The sequence below is a fragment of the Anser anser genome, assembly GCF_964211835.1.
Source record: "Anser anser genome assembly, chromosome: 26".
In the NCBI taxonomy this organism is placed as follows: Eukaryota; Metazoa; Chordata; class Aves; order Anseriformes; family Anatidae; genus Anser; species Anser anser.
This window is the reverse complement of record NC_139747.1, coordinates 5,543,232-5,567,115: the sequence shown is the minus strand read 5'-3', so window position 1 is coordinate 5,567,115 and position 23,884 is coordinate 5,543,232. Positions and strand designations below refer to the sequence as shown.

Here is a 23,884-nt window from a genome sequence, read left to right as displayed (position 1 = left end):
CCAACTTGATCAAAACATGCAAATTTTGTTTCTCAAAGTACATTTCCACACATTGACTTTACTATGTTGCATTGCTTTCCTGTATGACAGATTCTACACTGAGCTGTAACTGCAAGGTGTTCTTATTGCGTTCACACACGTTCTGTGTGTTTCTTACAAAGGAGTGATTGAAAAGTTAGTGTTATCAACCAATTATGACTTATGTTATCTGCAGGTTTGTCTGTAGATAATCCATTTATCTATGAGCAACTTGGATTGTTGCTGCACAGTGCCTACTCCCATTTACCAGAAATTAGAAGCAACACAGAAGTAATCTTCTAATCTTTTTCCTTCTATATCAAAGAATAGATGAATTCGTGATGAATTAACACAGGTATAGTAAAAATTGGGGGAGACATGTTTTCTGTGTATTTTAATATCATCTCACTTTCCTTTATGACAATTCTAGGTATATTGCAGTTCTACAAAGGTACTACAGCAGATTAATACAACTGCTGCTTAGTAGATTCTTCTATGCTTACGTCAGCAGCACTGAAGTTTAGATTTCCATAAGAGTGTTTTCAGAAGATGACAACATTATATAATTGTTCTTAAAGCCCCTGGGAACTATCCTGATCAGAATTTTACTCTAAATGCTTCAAACTGACTTAGAGAAAAATACTTGGTAAAAAGAAACAAAACTTCACTAAACGTTTTTATTCAGGTGTTCTGTTTGAGGAGCTAGTTTACAACTCACCTTTCATCAAACTGAAGTTTGTTTCTCCTCCAGCAAAAGCACACATTTCATCCAGAGCGATGAAATGAGGTAAGTCTGCTTGTACTGGAATTGCATTTATTTATAATAGCTAAGAAACAGCTCTTTTCCTCTTATATAAAAGCTCTCTACAACTTCAGATATGAACTTAACCTTCATATGTGATCTGATGAACTAAGTCCTTAAATGACACCAAACTGGGGGGAAGTGTTGACCTGCCAGAGGGCAGGAAGGCCCTGCAGAGGGACCTGGACAGGTTGGATTGATGGGCAGAGGCCAATGGGATGAGGTTCAACATGGCTAAGTGCCAGGTCCTGCACTTTGGCCACAACGACCCCAAGCAGCGCTACAGGCTTGGGGCAGACTGGCTGGAAAGCTGTGCAGAGGAAAAGGAACTGGGGGTGTCGGTCAATGCCCACCTGAACATGAGCCGGCAGTGTGCCCAGGTGGCCAAGAAGGCCAACGGCATCCTGGCTTGTATCAGGAAGAGTGTGGCCAGCAGTACTAGGGAAGTGACTGTCCCCATGTACTCAGCTCTGTTGAGGCCGCACCTCGATTACTGTGTTCAGCTTTGGGCCCCTCACTACAGAAGGACATCGCGGCCCTGGAACGTGTCCAGAGAAGGGCTACAAAGCTGGTGAAGGGCCTGGAACACAAGTCCTGTGAGGAGCATCTCAGGGAACTGGGGTTGTTTAGTCTGGGGAAGAGGAGGCTCAGGGCAGACCTTATTGCTCTCCACAACACCTGAAAGGAAGGTGTGGGGAGCTGGGGGTCAGTCTCTTCTCACAGAGAACTAGGACTAGAAGGAATGGCCTCAAGTTGCACCAGGAGAGGTTTAGGTTGGAAACAAGGAGACATTTCTTCTCAGAAAGAGCAGTCAGGCATTGGGACGGGTTGCCCAGGGAAGTGGTGGAGTCACCGTCCCTGGGGGTGTTCAAGGAATGGTTGGACCTGGTGCTTAGGGACATGGTTTAGTGGGTGACAGTGGTGGTAGGGGGATGGGTGGGCCAGACGATCTTGGAGGTCTCTTCCAACCTTAATGATTCTATAAAATAAGTACTTAATGCAAGATTAAAAATGGTTTGCCCTAGTAAGTCCCCCATATATTTCAAGCTGTTCAAATACAGAGAAAAGGGACGTTAATTGCAGTCTCAGCACTTTGACAACCTGAACTCCAAAAGGAATTCCGGAAATGCTTGCAGTAAGATTATTAGTGGTCTCTTAAATAATCTTTTTTCTAACATGGTTTCACTCTACTGCCCCCCACCCCCTTTTTTTTTCTCCAAAAAAAAAAAAGGGGGGGGGGTAACTTACTATTTCCTTCTGTAATCAAAGCTGCATAGAGCATAGACCACAATCTGCACTACATCATCAATTTTGTGTGCAGAGCGTTACGTCACAACACTTGAAATAGGATCAGTGGATTTTCTGTGTGTTGCTCATGGTGTTCCTGATCAAGAAGGAATTCTAGCTAACCCCTTTGTTTCAGTACACTACACGGAAAGCAATAACCACATATTAAAAACAATGCAATTTGTTTCATTTTTGATTCCTTTCCTAATGAATTGGAGGATTTGTCTGAAATTTCAACTATTATAGATTTTCTCTGGTAGGCACCTTCCTCCGTTTTTATGGATATTCCATCAAAAGAATGATCCATAGACTGTACAGCTGAAAGTGCAATTGGGAAAAAAAATCAGATCATCAGTGGAAAAAAAAGTGTTACATAACTAACAGTGATTCTCGATGTATGTATCTGGCATCACCCAAGAGTAAACACAGACACAGCTTACTGGGACTGGTTCTTCACATTACATTGCAGCAAGGTTATTAGCAACACCAGGAAGCAGTCAAACATACTGCCACACTTTCGATCACTGCAATGTTCATATAACTACTCCATTGCCCAGTATATGAACAGGTTCAGACTCCCTTCAACAATGGTAAATTACAGGATAATTCTTAACCACTTTTTATACTCAAAGTGCAACTATGTGTCTATGGTCGTAAGACAAATGCCTGAGAGAAATGGACAGAAAACACAGATCACCATGCATAAGGTAAAAGCATTATACTTTTTAAAATTGAAAAGAGGACAATAAATTTTAATTTGTGATAGTGCTTGCAAAGCACACATTTTTGTTCATAAAAGCAAACAAGTCCCTGAATGACTGCATGCACATATTATGAATTTAAGTATCTAAGTTTAATGATACTGCTTTAAGATACTTTTTCCTTGCAACCACTGGACATTAAAGCTTTGATTCTAAAACTAGAGGTGAGTTCTGGTCTTAAATAGGCAGACATCAGGGAGCAAAAACAGTAGGTTGCATATCCCTCAATAAACTAGCTTGAGGTACATGGCAGTAAAGCATACGGTTAAAAACTTATGAAAAACAACTAAACGAAAACCACCTCCTTTTTGTAATGGTTTAATTTACAACGGTAAATATAAACATAACGTGTACTCCAAAGCATGCAGCTGTTTGTGAAACCCCATGTTTGTACACTGGTGTGGGAGTGATTGGGCTGGCAGGGCTCATGCTTACCCGTCCTGTACAAAATAGGGATGTGGTCAGTGGAGAGCTTGTGCTCGCTGCGCACTCCTATTAGCAGGGGGCTCCCTCTCCTGCAAGAAGACATCAGGTTACAAGCCTCAGCACCCAAAGATTCATCTCCCTGAACTGAACAACAAATGAACATCCCAAATTCAGCATGAACTCTGCAAGAGTAACTGAAATCCCATGGACACCTGATTCAGGAACATCCAGACTGTTGCTCACTCTGTGTATCTACAAACAGCTATTTGCATGTAAATTCAAAATCAGTTGCTAGCTTAACACACTTGGTTAAATCAACCTGACTGATCCTTGTGTTTAAAAGTGGAGTAGAAAACCTGAACACCAGGCAGGCCCAGCTGCAAGTCAAATGGAGTACTTGTCCACATGCTGTCACTATGGCGAACACAAAGGAAAAGATGAAGGCATCTCCTTTCAAAGCTCTTGCAATAAGAATCTACAGAAAACACTGTCTCCCCCTAAGCTCAGAGCTGACCTGTTCCAGACCAGTTATGATGCAAGTGGTCACTAAGAAATCTTTAAAATACTGGGTGCACCCTTATGACTGAACTATTCTACTTTTTTAATTATGTTATAATAAATGGGGAAGAAGAGAAAGGAAATGAACAACAGCCAACCTCACCCTAGAGTATACAATATAACAAGAACAACCTCTACTATCTTCCAGATTGGGAAAAATACAAAAATGGTGGGAAAAAGAAAAAAGAAAAAGGGTGAAAAAAGCTACCTAGAGGGTACACCAAAAACATCCTTTTCTGTACAAATGCTTACCTGGTACCAACTGCTTGACCAGGATAATGAACACTTTTGAACACAAGGGCAAAAGCACCTTCCTGGAATGAGAGAAATGCAAACTGTTTATCCCGTCCTTTGAAACCAGGTCATCATTTCAGAAATCCCAACACATAAGGTGCACCCATGTTTCTGTGAATAAGTAACAGATACTGAGCAGAAGGCTTCACAGACCTCTTCAGAGCCACCAAAAGCTCCAGGTGCTTCTTTCAGAAGGGTACCCCATCCCCAGGGCAGGGGGGCAGCTCCTCAACCATTTGCTGAGCTCTCACCTGAGGGGCTGCCCCTGCAAGTGCTCTTGTTAACTCAGAGGGCTAAAGCTTGATAAAAAGTGCCAACTCTGGGGCATTTGCTAAGGTATAGTGCCACCAAGCGCATGGGTGAACCACCACAACCTGCCAGCAACATTTGTTCTTGGTCTGCAGCTACCGCAGATTCTGCCAGGGAAATCAGTGCAAAAACCCATCTCCTGAACAAACCCCTCTGGGAAGAGAGGGGAATTGCGGTGCGTCCCAATCCCGAATGGTTCAGCAAGAAGTGACACGTGGAAGCCATGCGCTGTGCGGCACAGTCCCCACAAGGGGTCAGCATCTCTTCCAGATGGAGGTTCCAGGGAAAAATTCAAGCACAGACTTGATCCAACCCTGTCTCCTGCCTTCCGTGTGCTCCTGCTCAAAGCGCACTAGGAACTAGATACTGCTGAGCCCCCGGATTTAGACATTTTTCAAATGAATATTGAATAATGTTAAATAAGAATGAATGGATGTCTGCTAGTAATTATACGAGGTAGGAAATGAAACACCCCGTTATTGTGTGCAACAGAACGTCCCTGGCACCGTCATGCACAGGCTCAGCACTGCCCTAACCAACAGTTCCCTGCATAATAGCCCCATATGTTTGTTCTAGTGATGCACTTGTCTGTCCCTGTGTCCCCACCCTGCCCCGGGCATTACCAGCTGCTGGATGACCCTTTCCACCAGGGTGGTGAAGCTGACGTCGTCGCTGTCACGGTTGTCATACATGTACTTCACCAGTTTGGCGATGCACTCCGTGTCCGTCTCTGACTCGAAGTCGTAGCCCTTGCTCTCCTGCAGCCACAGCACACGTTTGGTAACCGGCCTTCTGCTTGCCTTTCTCTCCAGCCCTCCTTTTCCTTCCCACACCTTCTCCTTTCCTTCCTTTGTTCCTGCATTCCCTCCTCCTTTTCTACTTGCCTTCTTGCTTCCTTTCTTCTTTCTTGCTTTTCCTGCTTTTTTACCTCCTTCCCTTTTGTCCCCTTCCACCTTTCCTTTTTTCCCCTTCTGCCCATAACTCTTTCCTTTCCCTCCCGCTCTCCTGCCTCCCTTTCCTCTGCATTCTTTCCACCTTGCCTTTCCTTCCACTCCATTAGCATGAGTAGGAGAGTGAGCAGAGGGGTGCAAATGGGGGCATGAGGTGGGGGGTGAGTGCAAGAGGCAGAGCACAAAAGTGAGCATGAGGCTAAGTGCATCTGACATTAGTTACAAGTGCAAAAGAAAGCACAAGTGTTTGGGTGTGTGCCAGAGAGCAAGTGGGGGGATGAGAATGAAGTGGAGGTGCAAGAGTAAACGTGAATGGGCATGGGAGTGCAGGTGAGGAACAAGTATGAGTGTAAGAGTGAGCGTGGGGGGTGCAAGTGGGGAAGAGCAATAGTGCAAGTGGAAGAGTAAGTGGGTGTACATGTGAGTGTGAGTGCAAGGGTGACTGAGTGGGGAACATGAGTGGGAGAGTGAGTGAGTGCAAGTGGAAGACAGTGAGAACAGGAGTGACTGAGTGTGAATGCAAAATGAGTGTGTGCAAGTGCACTTCAGGAGTCAGTGCGAGCAGGGAGTGAGTGGAGGAGCACAAGATACGAGTTGGAAGGTAAGTAGGAAGTGAGTGCGAGAATGTGAATGGGGGAGTGAGTAGAATGACTGGGGAGCAAAGGAGTGAGGAGGGGAGCAGAAGTGAGCGTGAGTGGGGGAGTGAATACGAGTGCAAAAATACAAGTCTGGGAATAAGCTGGGGAGTGTGAGTGTGCATGGACACGTGGGGAGTGAGTAGGAGTTGGGAAGTGACGGAGCTAGTGTAATAGCATTAATGCAGGAGTGTGACTGTGGAAAGTGGTGAAGTGACTTTGCTTGTCAGTGCAAGAGAGGGAGAGGAGCAGAGAGCATGAACGCAGGGCAACAAGGAAGGTGACAAGGTGTGCAGGGGTGGCTCTGGCTCTCTCCCACCCATGCTGGGGTCCCACTCACCAGAAATTTCTGCAGGTCTTTGTAGTTGGTGATGATGCCGTTGTGGATGACAATGAACTCTGGAGACAGAAGAAGGCCCTGCTCAGCTCAGCACAGCGTCCTCGGCCTTGCAGCCAGTGACAGCCCGTGCCCACAGCAATGCCAATACCCAACAGACAACAGGGACCACAAAACCTTATAGTGCATAAAATTGCACTTGGCAAAATAAAAAGTTTCATTTCTCAGTGTGATTTCCTTGCTCTGCCCCATTCTGCTTGGTCGGTAATAGCAGAAAATACATATTAATGACCTGGGTGGGACTAGGGCTGATGAAATCTTGTAAAGCTTTTGGAAATCCTTAAACAATTGCCCATTTCCAGCAAGCTAGAAACAAGTGAATGCTACACTCCCCCTGCCAGCTTGCTAGGGCACTACACCAAAAAACACCAACCAAGACACTTCTGTACAGCGGTGATGAGAAAAATATAAATAAATACAATGTAAATACAAAAAACAAAATTCCGAAGAACAGCTGGGTAGATTCTTACCATCCAGTTTCATTCTGTGTTTCATCTCCACTCTGCACTGTGGCTGTGCACCCACTGAACCTTTGGGACACTAACCCCAGCCTTTCATGAGATGATTCACTGCTGCAAGCACTTCATGAGAACATCCCCCATGGTCTGAAATCAATGCCAAACCCCTCCAGCTTCCTGGTAACTGGGCTCAGCATCACAGCTTGCAATAAGCCACCTGTCCTGAGTCCAGCCACCCCTTCCTGCAACACACCAGGTGTCCCAGAAAGCCACATGTGTTTCCATATACTCCAAGACTCGCTCAGGACCACACGTCTTCTCCAGCAAACATTCCTACCATTGTTTTTATCCGAGCGCTGTGGGTGGCTGTTGACAGGACTGGGCTCACCATGGGTAGCCCAACGGGTATGCGCAATTCCGAGGTGTACATCAAACTCGACGTCAAGATCCATGTACTGTTGCTCTGCAGGCAGAAGTGGGAGAAGTTTATTACAGAGGACTGTCTCTACCCCAAAGACAATGCGAGAATCTCATCCCACCTCCTAGGCCCACCATCAGCAAACCTAACAGAACACTAAGTGTGTGATGCTACCACAGCAACGACCCCATGCTCCAGCAAAGCACTAAAATTTCAGATTCACCTATGTTTAAGGACGTTTACAATTGAAATACACAGCTTCATTCCCACTCAGGAAGCCTAAACAAGCAGGAGGGAGGGCATCCCTCACCCCACTGCCCTGAGCCTTTCCTTCCCCCAGCACCCTGGCTGTCCCTGCAAGAGGATTCCAAATGTAAACACACACAAGCAACCTTCCTGCATTCCTCACCCCACCAAAATAAAACTTAACTTTTAAGAAAGAATCTACCCTAATTTTTCCCCCTCTTGGGTGCAGCTTGCCATCCTGTCATCTCCCTGGCATCAAGCTGTGACTAAACCAGCTTGTTTCATGGCTACATGAAACATTCTATGGCTAGAATATTCGTCGATTCCTCTTGTCTCTAGAAAGCATACCATTAGTATTTCTTTGGAAAAAAAGTGTCCTTCTGTTCTGAAAATGTCTCCACAACCACTTTAAACTAGGTATATCCAGCAGTTTTCTTGAGCAGACAAGCATTTCTTCAGAAATACTTTGTATATCTTATATTTCTGTAATGCATGGATCATTTTGCCTAGCTTTTTCTGTTCCTGGTTTTCTCTATGCTATGATTAGATCTACCCACCTTATTTTGGATAAACAGCACTCTGCCATGAGGTCAACCTTTTTTTTAAACCCTTGCTAATTTTAAGTTATGCAAACAGCTTGCTTTATATGATTTCTCCAAGTTAACTCAAATAACAGCACAACTTAGGTTTATAACGCTCTTAGGTTAACAGCAGCTCTTAAATGCAAACTAGAGTAATTTCACTTCCTTAGAAAAGCATCTTCCTGTCCACACACAGCTTGCCTGTACTCCACACCCAACAACTTTGTGTTTCTTTGTGATCTGCACATATTTAACAAAACTAACATTTAAATCATGGGAATATAAGGAGGCAGAAACAGACAGACAATACCTCATTCTGTGCTTTCTCATCAATTTGGCAGTTATACACATACATCCATGCTTACTTGTAGCCACTCACTTAGTCCACGGCTACAGAGATTGACAGCTTTAGTAGGGACAAGTACTACACGTGGGAACTTAAAATTCAAGTAGTGAATTTATTAGCATATTTTTCTTTTTTTGGCCAAGCTCTAGGTCTCTGATAATTATCTCCAAGTAGCTTCCATTTCCCCAGTTTAAGGAAGGTTTGTTTGTTTTGTCAGTCTTTTTAAAACATATTTCAGGTCTATTTTACACTAATAGGATGCAATTCCTTTTTCTTGCCTGTTTTGTTTGTTTCTTGCTTGCTTTTCTTGCTTGATTCTTGTTTTCCCTGCAACATCATGACAACATCCCTAGTATCACTTTCCATCACATGCATGAGTGTCTACATCTCTGGCATTCTATACACAAGTTATTTGGACATAATGTTTCTGGGTAAAACAGATGACATTCAAAACGCACATGAAATAAGAGGACATTTCAAGGAAGGAGAGCAAGCAAAGAATGAAAAGGTGATACATACTGTGCACCTCTTCATCCAGAGCCTTCACTTTCCCCTTCTGTTTGATAAGATGGATTTTGCAAGCATTAGCTTCCCAGTCTTTGTCATTTCCACCATCGATTCCCACACCTAAGCATCACCACAGAATATGAAGAAAGACTGTGAAATGCAGAACGTATGTTACAATATTTTATGTAAACAAATACTGCTTTTTTTTTTTTTCTTTATGATGCCCTTCCTCTCCCCAGCTGACCCTCCAAATAAAGACAACAAACCCGGGAGATTAGAAGTAAATTTTCACTTTGTCTTCTTTTAGGTATTTTCAAATCCTCAGATAATGGGCATGAAGAACATTTATAGAAGTCTGTATGTTGAAAGTTAATCCAAACCTCTAACCACATGATCACAGACATAGCCAATTCGTGTTTCAGCTTGCTTCAAAAGCAGAAGACAGTAGAAAACATTCAAAAACCACATTCATGTACCACAAGAATCATTAAGCCAAAATCCAAGAGCCACAGATGCTTGAAGAGAGCTACCTGCAGAATCGTAGCCTCTGTACTCCAGCCGCTGGAGCCCTTTAATAAGGGTCTCCAGGATCTCCCGTCTTGTCCGGGGAACATGGTAGTTCAGGTAAGCAAAGATGCCTGTATGGGGAAAAAGAGCATAATTTAAAATAAAGTCACAGCAGAGGGAACTGTAGGTGCTATCTATGTGGTACACATACCCCATTAAAAATCCCCAACTCAAACAGGCCTTCACATTGAGAATCCCTGCAGGATTCGCAGCTGAGGTCCAGTGGAGATGTCACTGACATCTGAGACCAAAACTAACCACAAAAATCACTGAAAGGCTCGGGTTGGAAGGGACCCTAAAGATCACCTAGTTCCTGGATCCGGTTGTAACATCCTCCTCAGGAGGCTGAAAGCACACAGGACGAGCCTGGGTGCAATGGGAGAGACTCCCCAGGTGAGCTGGACCTGGACGACAGAATGAGCTGCCAGGAGACAACACAGTGGACAAGAAACTCATGACTCCAGGTGAAAAATTCAAGGTTCACCAAAACTGGACTTTGCATGCTTAAGAAGCATCTTCAAGAGGAATTCTTCCTTGAATAGCTTTCTCTTACTAAGTTCCTCCCACAGACTCACTAAGAGAAACTCATTTAATTCATGCAAACCAACACCCTCAAACTAATTGAGCTATTTTTCCTGTGGGTTGCAAAGGCAGATAAATCATTGCTTCTATTTTTAAGCAGCTGGCACACAAACACGCTGTGGTGATGGGGACACACAAATTCCTAGATCTCTAATACCAATTACGGCTCTATTTCAGAAAGATTCCCTTTGGTGCCATCATGGAGCAGGAGCATGAGAAGACATTTACTCGTTGCGAGAAGTATCTGTACTGGAAAACTGTCGTTCTCCCCAGTCCAACATTTTAAGGGAGAAAAACATCTGCATGGAATAAAAGCACAGGAGGTTTTACACGAACAGCTACATATGTACGTGACTGGTAACACAAGGATTGTAACTAGAGAAACATTATAAAAACACTCTTGAGAAGAACAGAGTTCAGCCACTCAGCCACCCACACAAAAAGGCCTTCTTAAAGGCGTCCCAAATCTTTGACTTCTTCCTGACAGTACAGCCATATAGCCTGCCTCATAGGTCCCAGACTTCTGCATGGAAGACTACTCCCAGGATGGCTCCTGAACCACGTATCTTTACGCTTACACAAAGATTTTACTTTAAAGAATGCTTGAAAAATTGCACTCTTAAACTTTTCGTGTTTTAGAATTAAACTAAATAATTCAAAGCATTCTAACGTCTCAATTTATTTATTTCGTAAGGAGAAACATGGGCTATTCAGTTGATGGGTTGTGCCAAACACCACATAGCAAAGAGCTGAAAAATTTACAAGGCCTTTTTTAAGCCTTAACAGAGTACTTGTATCACGGCTGCCTGCAGTTCTGATCCTCCCTGGCTCCTTCTCCCTTTTACAGGGGCTTGGCTGCAGGTCTCAGGATAGGTTTGCCATGAGCTTCAACCACCCACCCACTCCGAGAACACCTCTCCCAACCAGCTCGAGAAGTTGCGTCGCCCTGCAGTGCTGCCGCAAGAAGAGAGTGCCACGTCTCACTTATTTTCCTCCATATTACTAGAAAAAAATGAGATGCACATTCTACCGTTCCTCTTTCTTAAACCATCTACTCAGATTAAGACAAAAAAAGAGAAAAGCTTTTTACTCGGCTTCTTGTGCTCCTACTCTCATTTCCCGCAAAAGCCAAAACTTTTTCCAATAGCCGCTTGTAAGACTATTAGGACCGGGCTTATAAAAATCTGCAACCTCTCCCGTTGCTCCCGACAGCCCAACCCAACAAAGCACACCAACCTGCTGTCTCCGCCTCTTGATGGCATCTGTTCAACTTGACTGTTGGTTCTAGTAATGACATGGACAGAGTGAGGCCCTCCTCCACAAACCTCACAATTCATAGCTAAAAACTCAGTAGGTAATACACCAGTGACAACAGTCAGAACCCCTGCTGTGTTTCAAAAGCTTCCTCTGCTCTCATCCTACAAACCTTCGTTCTCCACCCTTCTGGGGAAAAAAAAAAAACAGTTTTCCAAATTGAGATACTTAGTTCACTCTGTTTCTAAAAACTACATTCTTCAGACAAACAGCATCCTCCCTGTTCACAAGTGAACTGCTTCCAAATAGCTGTCACCCAGGCTGAGGGGCTGCACATTTCAGCTGTATCCCAGACACCTAAAATCCTTTAAGTGACTTCCAGGTCTTACGGAGAGTACAAAGCAGACTGCTTTATTAGTAGGCAGCTGCTGGAAAAGCCCCTCTGTCCGTATTTGCCAGAAACCTCCCAAAGAGACCCCCAAGATAAATTTAAAAAAGCATGTCAGGACCCAGTGATGCCTGACATATCCCTTTACACCAAAGCCACCTACCATAAGTAAAGCTACCTCAGAAGGAGTGATTACAACCAGCACGTGCAATTATGGAAATAGGAAAGCTGCACACACTTTTCCCAATTAACTAAACAGTTTCAGAGCTGGCACCTCTCCCTTGTTATACATACCCTGGAAGCACACGCCAATGGTCCCATTCCCACCCAAATCCCCGAGCCTTCCAGCTGTCACCTCCGGGCTGCTCCCTGCGCTCTTGGAGCCCGCCAGCAGCTCTCCAGGCACCCCTCAAGCGCTGCTCTCCCGCTGCAGCTCACCGCTCCCACCACCACAAGTCCCGTCAAGTGGGACGCGCTCTGTCCAGTGAACCGGGGGACGATGACTGGTGCTGAGGTGCTCGGGTGTGGCGATGGCGAGGCCGCCCCTGAAGCCCTGCGGCCAGCAGTGGGACGAGAGGACAGCAGCCTGGCTGAGGGGGCACAGAGGAGGCCTTCTTGGCCGGCCCACTGTGTGATTCACAGGCAGACACGGGACAGGCTGCCTGGTAGAGGCACTGCTGGAAATTGTGAGGAGAAACCACGTGCAGAAGGCATCATATATGCAGGCCTACCCAAGAAGGGAGAAGAAAAGAGGATGGGGAAGGGTGGGGAACAGGACAGCAAGCTTAACTTCAGTGGTCTCAGCAGCTGCCCAGCCACCTCGCATCCAACCTGGCTGCCCGTCAGCAGCCCCAAGCCTCTGACAAACAGCTGGCAAGGGCAGAGCCCTCCTCTGTGCCGACAAAACATCATGCACACAGCCACAGAAAGCTCGGCTTGCTTTCAGGCGATGACACTGCATCGTGCTTGCAAGTATTTTCTGCTGGAGCACAGCGGGGTGCCCAACATGGTCACTTCAATGGCACCAGCCCTACGGAAAGCGCAGAGCACACATCCCCTCCTAGGTACCTGATCAACATGTCTGTAGCTGGTAGGTGCAGCCCCAGGGGTGAGGGGACACCAAAGAAACACGAGAGTCCTCCTCACAAAGCCCCACTGGAGACCATGTCCCATGGCACTCTCCACACAGACCCTTGGTGCCCCAGCAAGGCCAAGAAAACGAAATCCGCTTTTTGGTTTGCCGCTAGTTTTGAGGCAGGAACACTCTGTTCTCAAGTTCAAACATCATTCTGAGCTCACGGCGCCCAGGGATTGCTGGTGAACCCCAGCCAGCACTGGGCAAAAGACCAGCCCGAGTCAGAACCATGGCATGTGGCTCCCAAGCTGGATCACCAAGCCACGATCCCTCTCCCTGCCCATGAGATGCACTACTGAGCTCTGCATGACCTCAGTCCTTACCGACTCCTGTGTGCGCACGACAAATGCTGTTTTTTTCACCTGAGGCTGCACAGAGGAGGGTTCAAAAAAAACCAAAGGAAACAGAAAAAGGAAAAGAAAGACACAATTCTGCTTTATAAACTGAAAACGGCTAGCTTTATGGAAACCATCGTTCTTTGAGTTCAGAAATCTGCCACACACACAAAAACGTCTAACTCAATAGAGGGGCATGATTATTACACAGAAAACTGCTTTCGTTTCATAAAACATTTTTGTGAATGTGAGTTGATCATTTTAGCCTCCCATCCTGCTTCTGGCAGGTTCCAAGTTATTCTGAACCAAAAAAAAGTGGCTTTCAACCAGAACCACTTCCCTCTACCGAGGGCTGCCTTTGGACACCTTTGTTAAATCTGAATCCAAATCAGTCAGTGACTTGAAATGTTATCATCTCTGCACATTTTAACAAGTTCAGTCACACCTGAACTGAAGAAGAAAATTAAATGGACTTGGGTCCTTGTCACAGATCACAGCTGCTAGCAGCATACACCAAACTGCCCTGTACTGAAAGGGCACAGAGAAGAAACCTATTTCTTCCAGGCAGGAATGGGTCATCTGAAATGAGACTGAAAAACAGTACTGTTTATTTGTGCTTGTAGTGTAAACAAACAAAACATCTATCTAGAAAGGAGCCAACTTGGCATTTGTCTCAGGCATTGAAAATCTATTAATTACAGCACAATTGTATTCAGATTATTAGTAAGGACTAGGAAAAAAGTCTGAACCTAAGACTAAGAATGCCACAAAAAAAGAAAAAAGTGATCTTATCAGGAAACAAAGACTGTGGAAAAAAGCCAGCCAAAAATACAGTATTAATGCTGTAAAACATGCAAACATTTTTCAAAAAAGACCATGCAAACATTGGGAGATGCTGTTTTGATTCAGTTCATCTTTTAGATCTTGACATGAAAATAGCTGGAGTGATAACGGGGACACCACTACAAAAATAAAATTCTAAGAATTCACCAGTGAGCAACACATTTTACAAATGAGAAGGCAAGTAAGATAAGCGGGTTTAAAACTCACAGAAAACATTTTTAAAAATGAACTAAAATAAACAGAATAATATCTAAAATGATACATAACTAATGTAAAAAAAAGGGACAATAAGGCAAGTGAAAATAAATGCAAGACTGACTAATCAGCAAGTTAAAACGAAACATTTGAAGGCTTATCACCCATTTATGACACGATGAATTATGCATAAATAACAGTTTCATATACTGGAAATATTTTCAAATGCATTTCATTTTCACCTTCTCAAACATCCCACAATGAGATGATCCTCAGTCCTCCTAACAAGCTGGAGAAAGCTTTGATAATCTACATTTTAAGAACAGCGTTTTCACTGGCTCTACTCTCAATGTTGGATTATTCAGGAATATGAGCAATCACATCTTGAAATCACTTCCATTTTTAAACACAATTCCACTGCCCTTGACAGATGAGAAAAAAGACCCAAGGCATTAAATGCTTGCCATGCTCCACTGAGTTAAGAGTACTCTTGAAAAACGTCCACTTCTCTTGGCAGCCAGCAAGAGGCGTTCTGCAGACAAGGTTTTGCTCCTGAGTTGCACCCCAAGCTGTCGATCACATCTGTGTGAGCCAAAGGGTGCTCAGGTGATGCTGATGTCCCAGCATGACGCAAAGCGCTGGCTGCTCAGAAAAGAACCTCTTTTTACTTGCAAGCTGAACAAAGATGACTTTATCCAGCTACAAAATGCAGCCTTCTCCGAGGTGGGACGTGGCAGATGCAGGACGGCACAGAGCAACCCTACCTTGTGCTTTATAGACTATAAAAGACATTCCTCGCCATGCAATACAGGGATGTTTTCCTCCAAATCACAACGCCTTATTAAATCTTTGCTCTCTCCCTCTTCATGCTTATATTCAAATCAACACACGTGACTCAAAAGATGAAAAGATAAGAACTGCACAGATCTTCGTAGCTGCTTGAAGGCTTCCGGCAGAGCACTCTGTCACAAAGTGCCAATTTTTCTGTCAAAGTGACAACTCATTTAAGTTACAACAGCCAATAGAAACGTGTTGGTTTTGATGAAATTACAGTGCAGTCCAAATCCAGCAAATTTCCATCGTGGTCTCACCATCAGCCTCTCCCCACCTTGCCAGCCTACATCCCAGGTGCTGAACATGAAGAATTTGGGAAATGCAAGCAGAACCTTCTGAAACCAACCCACCATAATTTCAGGTCTCTAGCAGACCTGAAAACGGGAGTTTCACTTCCAGCTCAACTTACATACTTAGCCCCAAATCAACACAACTACTTTTTAGTAACAATGCCACACCTGCACTCTAGCTTGGGCTCTGGAACAAGCCAGAAGGAGGAAGTATTACAGAAAATCAGGCAATATGAACGGCATTTAATTACACTACTTTGACAAGTCTTGAGTTGCCATTATATAAGGAGAAATACATGTCACATGAACCTCCCAAGCCCCCCTGTGAACTTCATTCTAGCCTAGAACTGTATATAATTGTGGATTCCCAGCTAGAAGACGACTAGCAGCAAACGTCCTACAGAAATTTGTACCTGATAGGCTCAGAAAACACAATAGCTTTGTCTGGAATACACTAATATACCTCAAGTCTTGACATTAATATACTTCAGGATTAGAACAGCAGTCACTCTTTACGACAGAATAAAACATTTCAACTTGTAACTTGACACGGGACTTCACACATAGGGACTGAAAAGACTTGTTCACAATAAGACCTGCCATAGCGAGAAGTCCCATATGTACTTCTCAAGTGAAATACATTGAACAACATAGTTTTGAACATAAAACATTGTCTCTTACGGATGTGCTTTAACACCTTACCCCAGCAGAACAGGTATTCAGGTGCTTGTGGAATTCATCTCTCTCTTAGATCCAATTTTTAATAATCAAACACTAAAACTAAGCATTCTCAATGACAGCTACGTAAAGATTGAAGGTGAGATTGGATGGGGGGTTGGAACTAGATGATCTTTAAGGTCCCTTCCAAACCAAACCATTCTATGATTCCCCTAAAAACGGTTGACAGTTTTTGTCAAATTCATTATTTCTATTGTTGACAGTCACTAAACAACTCTTCCTGAGAACATTATTTTCCTGTGACCTTTCTGGTTTTCATGTTCCTTTATTTCATGATAAGCACACAGGAAAATGAAATGAATCACCACTTCCAGGTAAGAATAAATTATCTTCTCCAGCATCTTGAATACATGAAGTTACTCAGGAATAGCTTCTCCTAATCCTTTTCTCAATCCCTTCTGAAAGCAGAAAAGCCTTCAGGCTAGATTTACTGTCAGATTTACAAATATCTTTATACCATACTGTATACTGTTAAAATAACTTCAATAGATGATATTATCAGTACATCCACTTGGCAATTCTGAAGAATCCTTTGTCCTGGTGATGATTATCAGGCCTCTGGTCTTCAATAAATTAGATGCAGGTTGCTAAATATCACATGCATAATGTGCGTGACAGACTGGGAAAAAGGAAGAAAAAAATCTTTCTTCAAATTATAGTAGGGGAGAAACAAAGCCGTAACAAGTACTAACACAGATATACGAGCAGCCCAGAACAAAATACCAGAACCACATGGCTTTTGGCCCTCTCGCTTTCTGTGTTCCCTAAGACGATGCTCAAAGGCTGCTGGAGCAGGCTCCTGTTATTTGCTGCTCGGTGGGTCGGCAAGGGGAACGCCATGCCAGCTGCCGCATGGAGGAAAAACGCTAACTCCACGTGACTTGAATGAGCGCAAGGTCAGAAACAAGCAGACTATGTTACCATGTTTGCTAGCTGTAGATGGGAGACTTCATGTTCAATTCACCAAGTCTGTGCTGGAAGGAAAGCAAAGCAGAAAAAAAATCCACTGGATGAAGAACCATATTTGTCCACTGGATACTTTTACCACCTGCGCACACACCTCTTTCTTCAGATAAAAAAAGACAGATTTCTCCCACCTAGAGCGAACAACCAGAGCACCAACTCTAAGGACACATTCCGGGCAAGAGCCACCGCTCTGCGCTTCACAGCAAGGCATGGACCTAGGCGTACAAACGGTATTGTGGAATGTGGGAGGGCAATTCCTACTGACGTGCATGCAACCCTAAAGCTTGGAACTCAAGTCTTTCTTAAGCCCATTCTTATCTCCAGTTATCACAGCACCGGACCTAAATTCTTAAATCCCTTTTTGTTGTTTGTTTTAAAGCAGTCGTGGCAGATGATAGGTTTACTTATTTACAGAACAGTCCATCAGGCCTGGCTACCTTGAAAAACCTGTTTTCCAAACTATTTCATAGATGCCATTGAACTGGTTTAGTGCATTCAGACCAAAGCACAACCAATTTATACCTCATTAAGTCTTTAAACAAGTAAAGCATACTAAGAACAAAATCTATCCTCCTGCAACACTGTTAAAACCAAAGAGAACAGCACATCTACGCACCAAACCTGTCACTTATTTTAGACACCAAAGAAGCAAACTTTGAGGATGCTTTACCTGTCAAGTGGTACAAGCACATCAGTTCACAGGACTTCATGAGGTCACACGCATGTAAACCTGAACATCAGGTTATCAACGCACTGAAAACATTGTGTTGGTATCCTGTCTTGAGCCGTCATACGGACAACTCAGATAACAATAGCAGCATTCTCACTTTCTCTTTTTAAGCTCAGTAACTAACCTTCTATCTGAGTCAAATCAGATAAAAATCTGAATGTGGACTGTGTACCCTATGGACAGCACTGTAAGATAAAGCAGCATGTATCCTGACACAGCAATATGCCATAAACACTGCCAAGGGTTCTTACAGCCAACCTGCAGGAGGAATCAGGAGGAAGCCTCTACCTCAAGATAAGGACTTCTGTCACTTCAGCTAAGAGACCATCGGGACGTCAGTATATGGTCGGAGGAGCTCCCAGACATTCTGCCTGTTTATATTTAAAAGACGGAGAAGGCATCACCTCCATTTGATTGCCTTGTTCCTTTGCTGGAGGGTACTGCTGCCGTACAAAAGGAAGCCCAAACCACCACCACAATTAACATTTCATAACGTGAGCCCAGACCACAGTCAACTTCGTCTTGTACTCACCAGCTGTGCTGCGAATGGCGGCAGCAGAGACTGCACGCCTTCATCTCTGCCTGCGGGGCTGAGCCCCCATCCACAAGAGCTCATGTGGCAGCACCCTCAGACCCCAAACAGTTCTCCTCTCGTTCCCTACAAAAACCTTAGCTGTCTTCGCACGCTTCCTGCATTGAGAAGCTCTTTGGCTTCCAAGACTTTTTCTTATTCCATAAGTCTCTTCAGAGAAACATGCTCAGTCAATGCTCTCTTCTCATTTTTCACTGCAGGATGTATCTATCTCTGGCTCCCAGAAAAAGACTCAACAACATAACCAATAATCCTTGTTGCTCTCCTTACTGTTTCATAATACAGCTCAATATCTAAGAACAACCTTGCTTATATCAAAAGGGGAAGAAATATGTCAGATCTTGAGTGCAACTGAATAACTACCCACAGATTTTTCAGTGGGTATCACAGTTAAGATGATGAAGACCAGAATGTTAACAGTACACGTTTCAAAGGTTGGACCTCAAAAAAGGCAAGCACAAGGCACAAAAACCATGCCTGTTCTCGCAGCCAACTATTTATAATAATAATTATCCCTTCTATTCTTAGCTTTGCTCTACTTTGTACTTCTAACACAAATTAACATAGTGATAAATGTAAGCTGAAGTATGAATTTCTGAGTGCCTCCAAGTCCACAGACTTGACAGTTTGAAGGTGATAGCGTTTCACCCCGGCTCAATCTCACAGAATCGACGAAAGAAATGGCAACTTGCAAATCAAACATATAAAACAAAATCTTGCTCAGAGCAACAATTCTAATCTTACGTGTAAAAATGGGGGGGGGGGGGGGGAAGCAAAGAAGAAAACATTGAAAGAAGACCATTTTCATGGAAGAACACAAAGCCAATGTGATAAAAAGGGGAGAGGAAGAGGATGGATAAGCGTTATTTCTATGTCCAAAAGTTAAGGTGGAAGAACTCTACTAGATAGGCAAAGAGGAGCGTAAGGAGGCCCCTGGAAAGCCCCCCAGCCTCGCTGGCTCCTGCTCTTGCCCATCAGAGGAGTGTGCTTGGCACGAGCGGGCCGAGACAAGCTGGCGTCGTGACCCCCGCCATGGATGCTTCTCCTCCACGCCTCGGCCAGCTGAGCTGCCTCGCCTCACGGCCCCACGCCGAGCACAGCGTGACAGCCCCCTCGTCACGAGTTGCAACGCCTCAAACAACGGCAAGGCGCCGGGCTTCCCACCTGGAGATGGGAGCGGCCAGCGCGACACGGCCAGGAGCGCGCTCCCAGCGCTGCCACCGAGAGCCGCCGCCTCTTCCCGCGCCGCGCGTCCGCTGACAGGGGCTGGGGCTGCCCCGGGGCCCCGGCACGGCGGGCTCCGTGCTGCCGCCGGCCCTTTGTGCGCCCCGCCGGCACCGGCCGGTAATTCCGCGAATAAAGCCGTCCTTTCGGGCTAACCGGCCGGGAGCCGCCTCCCCGGGAGGCCCGCGCGGCGCGGTGACACCTCGCCGTGACGGGGCCAGGGCTCCTTCCCGTCCCCGGCGCCCGGCTCGGGGGCTGCAGCCGGGGCCGGCTCCCCCGGCTCGCCCCGCCGCCGCCGCCGGCCGCCCTTACCGCACATGCTGCTCCCCCGCCGCCGGCCGCGCTGCCTCTGCCAGCCGGAGCCGCCCCGCCCGGCCCCCCCGCCGCGGGAGCCCAGGGCGCAGGCCCGCCGCCCGCCCCGCCATTGGGCTCCGCGCCCGCCCCGCCCCGGCCCCGGCCCGGCCCCCGGGACGTGGCGACCGGAGCCGCGGCCGTCGCCGCCCGCAGGCGGGGCGCTGCCCCCCGGGACGTGGCAGCCGGAGCTGGAGGCGCGGGCGGGCGGGAGGGGGCGCGGCCCGGGAAGGTCCAGCTCGGGGGCGGGTGCTGCCCCCCGAGCCCGGGGGCAGGTACCGGCACCGCCGGGCGGGCGCGCGCAGAGGACCGGCGGCGGCCAGTTGCGGGTCCTGGCCCTCAGAGCGCTCCCGGAGGCCCGTGGAGGAAGGGAGCGGCGCCGGCAGCTGTGCGAGAGGCACCCCGTGTGCCCGGCGCCCAGCCCCGCGTGGCCTGGCTTCTGGTTTCCTGCCCTACCAGCCCCATAATGGCACCTATTCAGAAGCGAGATAAAGAAACCATTAAGCTGGATCCGCGAAGCGGGATGGGCGTGACCGCCGGCGGAGGGAGAGGCTTGTTCGTACAGCCGGGCAGCCGGGTTACACCATCTACGTGCAACTGCCGCTGTCAAGTTCTGTTTGGAAAAAAATAAATTAAAAGCCTGAGGATACAAAACGATAGCAAAATCCCTCCTTAGGAAAAATGGTCACTTTATCTTGACACTGAAAAAGTCAATACAGTAAGATTTCCTTACAAAGTCGAGAGAGAAACCAAAAACATCAGTATACATAAAACAGGACAGTGAGGGGTTTTGACCCTTCTGCTAGAAAAAACCTGGCAAAACACAAACAGAAGGAGGTCACCAATCTAAGAAATGTTAAAAGTGAGCAGCCAGCACACACAGCCATCTCTGTGCTTTTGTTCAGCAGCAAAGGCATTACAGTAATAAACTGAAGCAATGAGACAGTTCCTATGACTTGATCGTGTAGGGCAGTAATTGGGAATCAAGCTGCTTAGCCCTCTATTTTCCCTTTGACCATTGTGAAGGTGGAGAAAGGCTGACTTAAAATTCTGATCTTTCCTCACTTGTGCTTGCACAGAGAGTCCACGTCCACATCTTCCAGGGTGTGGAAGCTCCAACTCATAGAAGCCGTGGAGCGTGTCCAGAAAAGGGCTACAAAGCTGGTGAAGGGCCTGGAACACAAGTCCTATGCGGAGAGGCTGAGTGAATGGGAATTGTTTGGTCTGGAGATGAGGAGGCTCAGGGGAGACCTTAATGCTCTCTACAAATACCTGAAAGGAAGGTGTGGGGACCTGGGGGTCGGCCTCTTTTTGCAGATAACTCATGATAATACTAGAGGGAATGGCCTCAAGTTGCAGCAGGGGAGGTTCAGGTTGCAAATGAGGAGACATTTCTTCTCAGAGAGTGGTCAGGCATTGGGATGGGTTGCCCAGGGAGGTGGTGGCATCACCATCCCTGGGGGTGTTCAAGGAAAGCTTGGACGTGGTGCTTAGGGACATGGTTTAGTGGGTGACAGTGGTGGTAGGGAGATGGTTGGACAGATGATCTTGGAGGTCTCTTCCAACCTTAATGATTCTGTAATGATTCTTTCACTAGGAAGATGGATACCTTGCAACAGTGGACACAGATTTCCTAGATGAGAAAGGAACTACTAACCCACTCTAACTGTGACCAACAGAAATATGCACAATATATGTTCAAATACTGCTCTCACCAGGTTCATCCACTATTCAAACTACCTTTTTTACTGACCTACTAGAGATACTGGTTTGTCTGCTGCTTTATTTCTATGTTATGGGTTTCTGTGCTGTCCTGTAGTAGGTCCTGCTTCACAACTTCACTGGCGGAATTTCTCCATAGATTCACTACAAATCTAAAATGTACATACAGCATTATGTGAAGAGAAATTGAAGGATATGACCCTACTTATAACGAAGGATCCACCAGACCTGAAAAAGCATGGACAGGCCTTACAAACACTCCAAAAATACATAGTTCATGTCTGCAGCACAACAAATCCTGAACCTTATGACTTAAATCTATGCAATACTTGACAATGCTATAAAAATACTTCAGACTAAGGCTATATGTACTAATAATCCTGATGCAAATTCCTCAGAATTTTACACAGAGAGAAATCTAGCTCCATGTGTTTATTCTCGAAGTGGCTATTTCATATTTTCCCCATAAAAAATTAGATTTATCCCCTACGTAACTTGCTAAGTTATTCTGAGTCTTGCTGAATGTGGCTTTACACCATAAAATAATTCATACCAATGCAGATGTGCAACTTAGTACCAAAGGAAGAAATGTGATGACAGTTTCCCAAACTATCTCTCTCACACAACCCTTTTAAGATAAACAGTGTGGGCCACAGTCAGGAAGAAGTACCCTCTTTCCTCCCGCAGCCTCAATGTACTTCAATTGAAATAGAAGTTCTGGCCACAGTCCTGAATTCTGGATGGACTGCATCTATCACCTCCTGGAAAAATGCGTATTTTGTGATTACTAATATGACGCATATTGAATATTAACATCAGGTAATGTCAGCTGTTTCTTCCTGGTATGTTGACAGCACCTGCTCCATAAATCCTGTCAGCGAAGGCTGTGGTTGTTGATAGCCTCATACCATATAAAATAGTGTTATCAGAAGACTGCCTAAAAGACAAACAGGCTACTTTCTCCTTGAAGCATGGAATGAATCACATCCTGATCAAAAGCACATCTCCACCTGTAAACAGTTTCAAGACAGAAAGAGTATAGATGGCTATAATCAACTTCTATAACAGAGAGCACTAGAGTAGCTTGGGAAACATGAATGATTTTTTGTTTTCTCTACCTGAAAGTGGTGAAAAAAATCACTGAATGACAGACTAATTTTACACAGCAAAGATACCAACATACTTTTTCTCTTCTTTAAAAAAAAAATAACAGAATATGCAGTCATTTCTATTTTAAATGTAATGACTGGCTGCAATTTTTAGAAAAACTGAACAGTCAAAACCAACTTGCTGACCTGAATGTTACAGCACAGTAGTTTCCCAGCTCCCCTAACTAAAGAGCCCTCTTTAAAAAAAGAAAAAAAAAAGAAAAAAAAAAAGCACTGACAGAACACCATACACTGTACTGCCACAGAGGACACTGGCCACCTCATTAACTCGTAGGCTAAGCATTGAACAGCCATTGCTATATTCCCCTTTCTTCCTCTGTCTGTGAATGCAAAAGGTTTTTGGGTGGGTGGAGGAGGCGGGACACCCCTCACCATCGGGGCTTCTTTCCATTAACTAAGCTTTTCCATTGAGATCGGAAGGTTCGCACGATCTCCTAACAATATGATGTTTTTACCCTATTGGGCTGTCATAATAGCAGAATTTATGGTTATTGCTAATGCTGTAGATAGTTGAACTTTGTCTCATCCCCCTGAACCAGTCCTCTCCCGTGTCACTGAGAAATGGATCTCAGCGGTTACAGCAGTACTGAACACAAGGGCTGGTCCTACAAAGTACAAACTGCCACTCAGCCCCCTCCCTCTTTATCCAGAGCTAGAGAGCCCCTCCATCACTTCATGCAGGACAACCACTGATCTAGAAAGCTTACTTTGCTGTGGGACAGAACAGATAGAGGGGGATGGGGTGCAGGCCTTAACCTCTCCCCACAACAGCTTGAAAAACGTGGTTGAGGACACACAGGGCATGTGCTGGACATGCAGTCTTTTCAGTCACAAGATCACAAGGTGCTTAATCTTCATCCTCAGTACATGCAGGCTTAATTTGGTCCTATTTGTACAAATCTAAACCCCATTAAAAACAAGACCAGAAACAGACAACAGCAGAACTGGATCCTTACTGTACCTGAAAGAAATTAGT

General features: G+C 45.4%; 2 protein-coding genes across 8 annotated transcripts in view; one reads left to right on the top strand and one right to left on the bottom strand.

Annotated features, from left to right (window-relative positions):
* GFPT1 (glutamine--fructose-6-phosphate transaminase 1) overlaps positions 1-20,083 on the bottom strand; it is a 43,431-nt gene extending 23,348 nt beyond the window's left edge. For 2 of the 7 annotated variants that reach the window (XM_083811766.1, XM_083811765.1), the window contains exons 1-8: positions 19,979-20,083; positions 9,524-9,631; positions 9,006-9,113; positions 7,233-7,358; positions 6,381-6,439; positions 5,079-5,213; positions 4,105-4,166; positions 3,304-3,383 (exon numbers count right to left, since the gene is read on the bottom strand). In XM_083811766.1, the coding sequence (XP_083667892.1) occupies positions 3,304-3,383; positions 4,105-4,166; positions 5,079-5,213; positions 6,381-6,439; positions 7,233-7,358; positions 9,006-9,113; positions 9,524-9,631; positions 19,979-19,985 (685 nt within the window). In that variant the 5' untranslated portion in view covers positions 19,986-20,083. Of the gene's footprint in view, positions 1-2,371; positions 2,426-3,303; positions 3,384-4,104; positions 4,167-5,078; positions 5,214-6,380; positions 6,440-7,232; positions 7,359-9,005; positions 9,114-9,523; positions 9,632-11,378; positions 11,511-19,978 lie in introns of those variants that run through there. The other 5 variants (XM_083811762.1, XM_083811761.1, XM_083811760.1 and 2 more) reach the window with 5 other exon arrangements.
* Positions 1-23,884, top strand: part of VAMP8 (vesicle associated membrane protein 8) — a 500,499-nt gene that overhangs the window by 32,928 nt on the left and 443,687 nt on the right. The window lies entirely within an intron of this gene.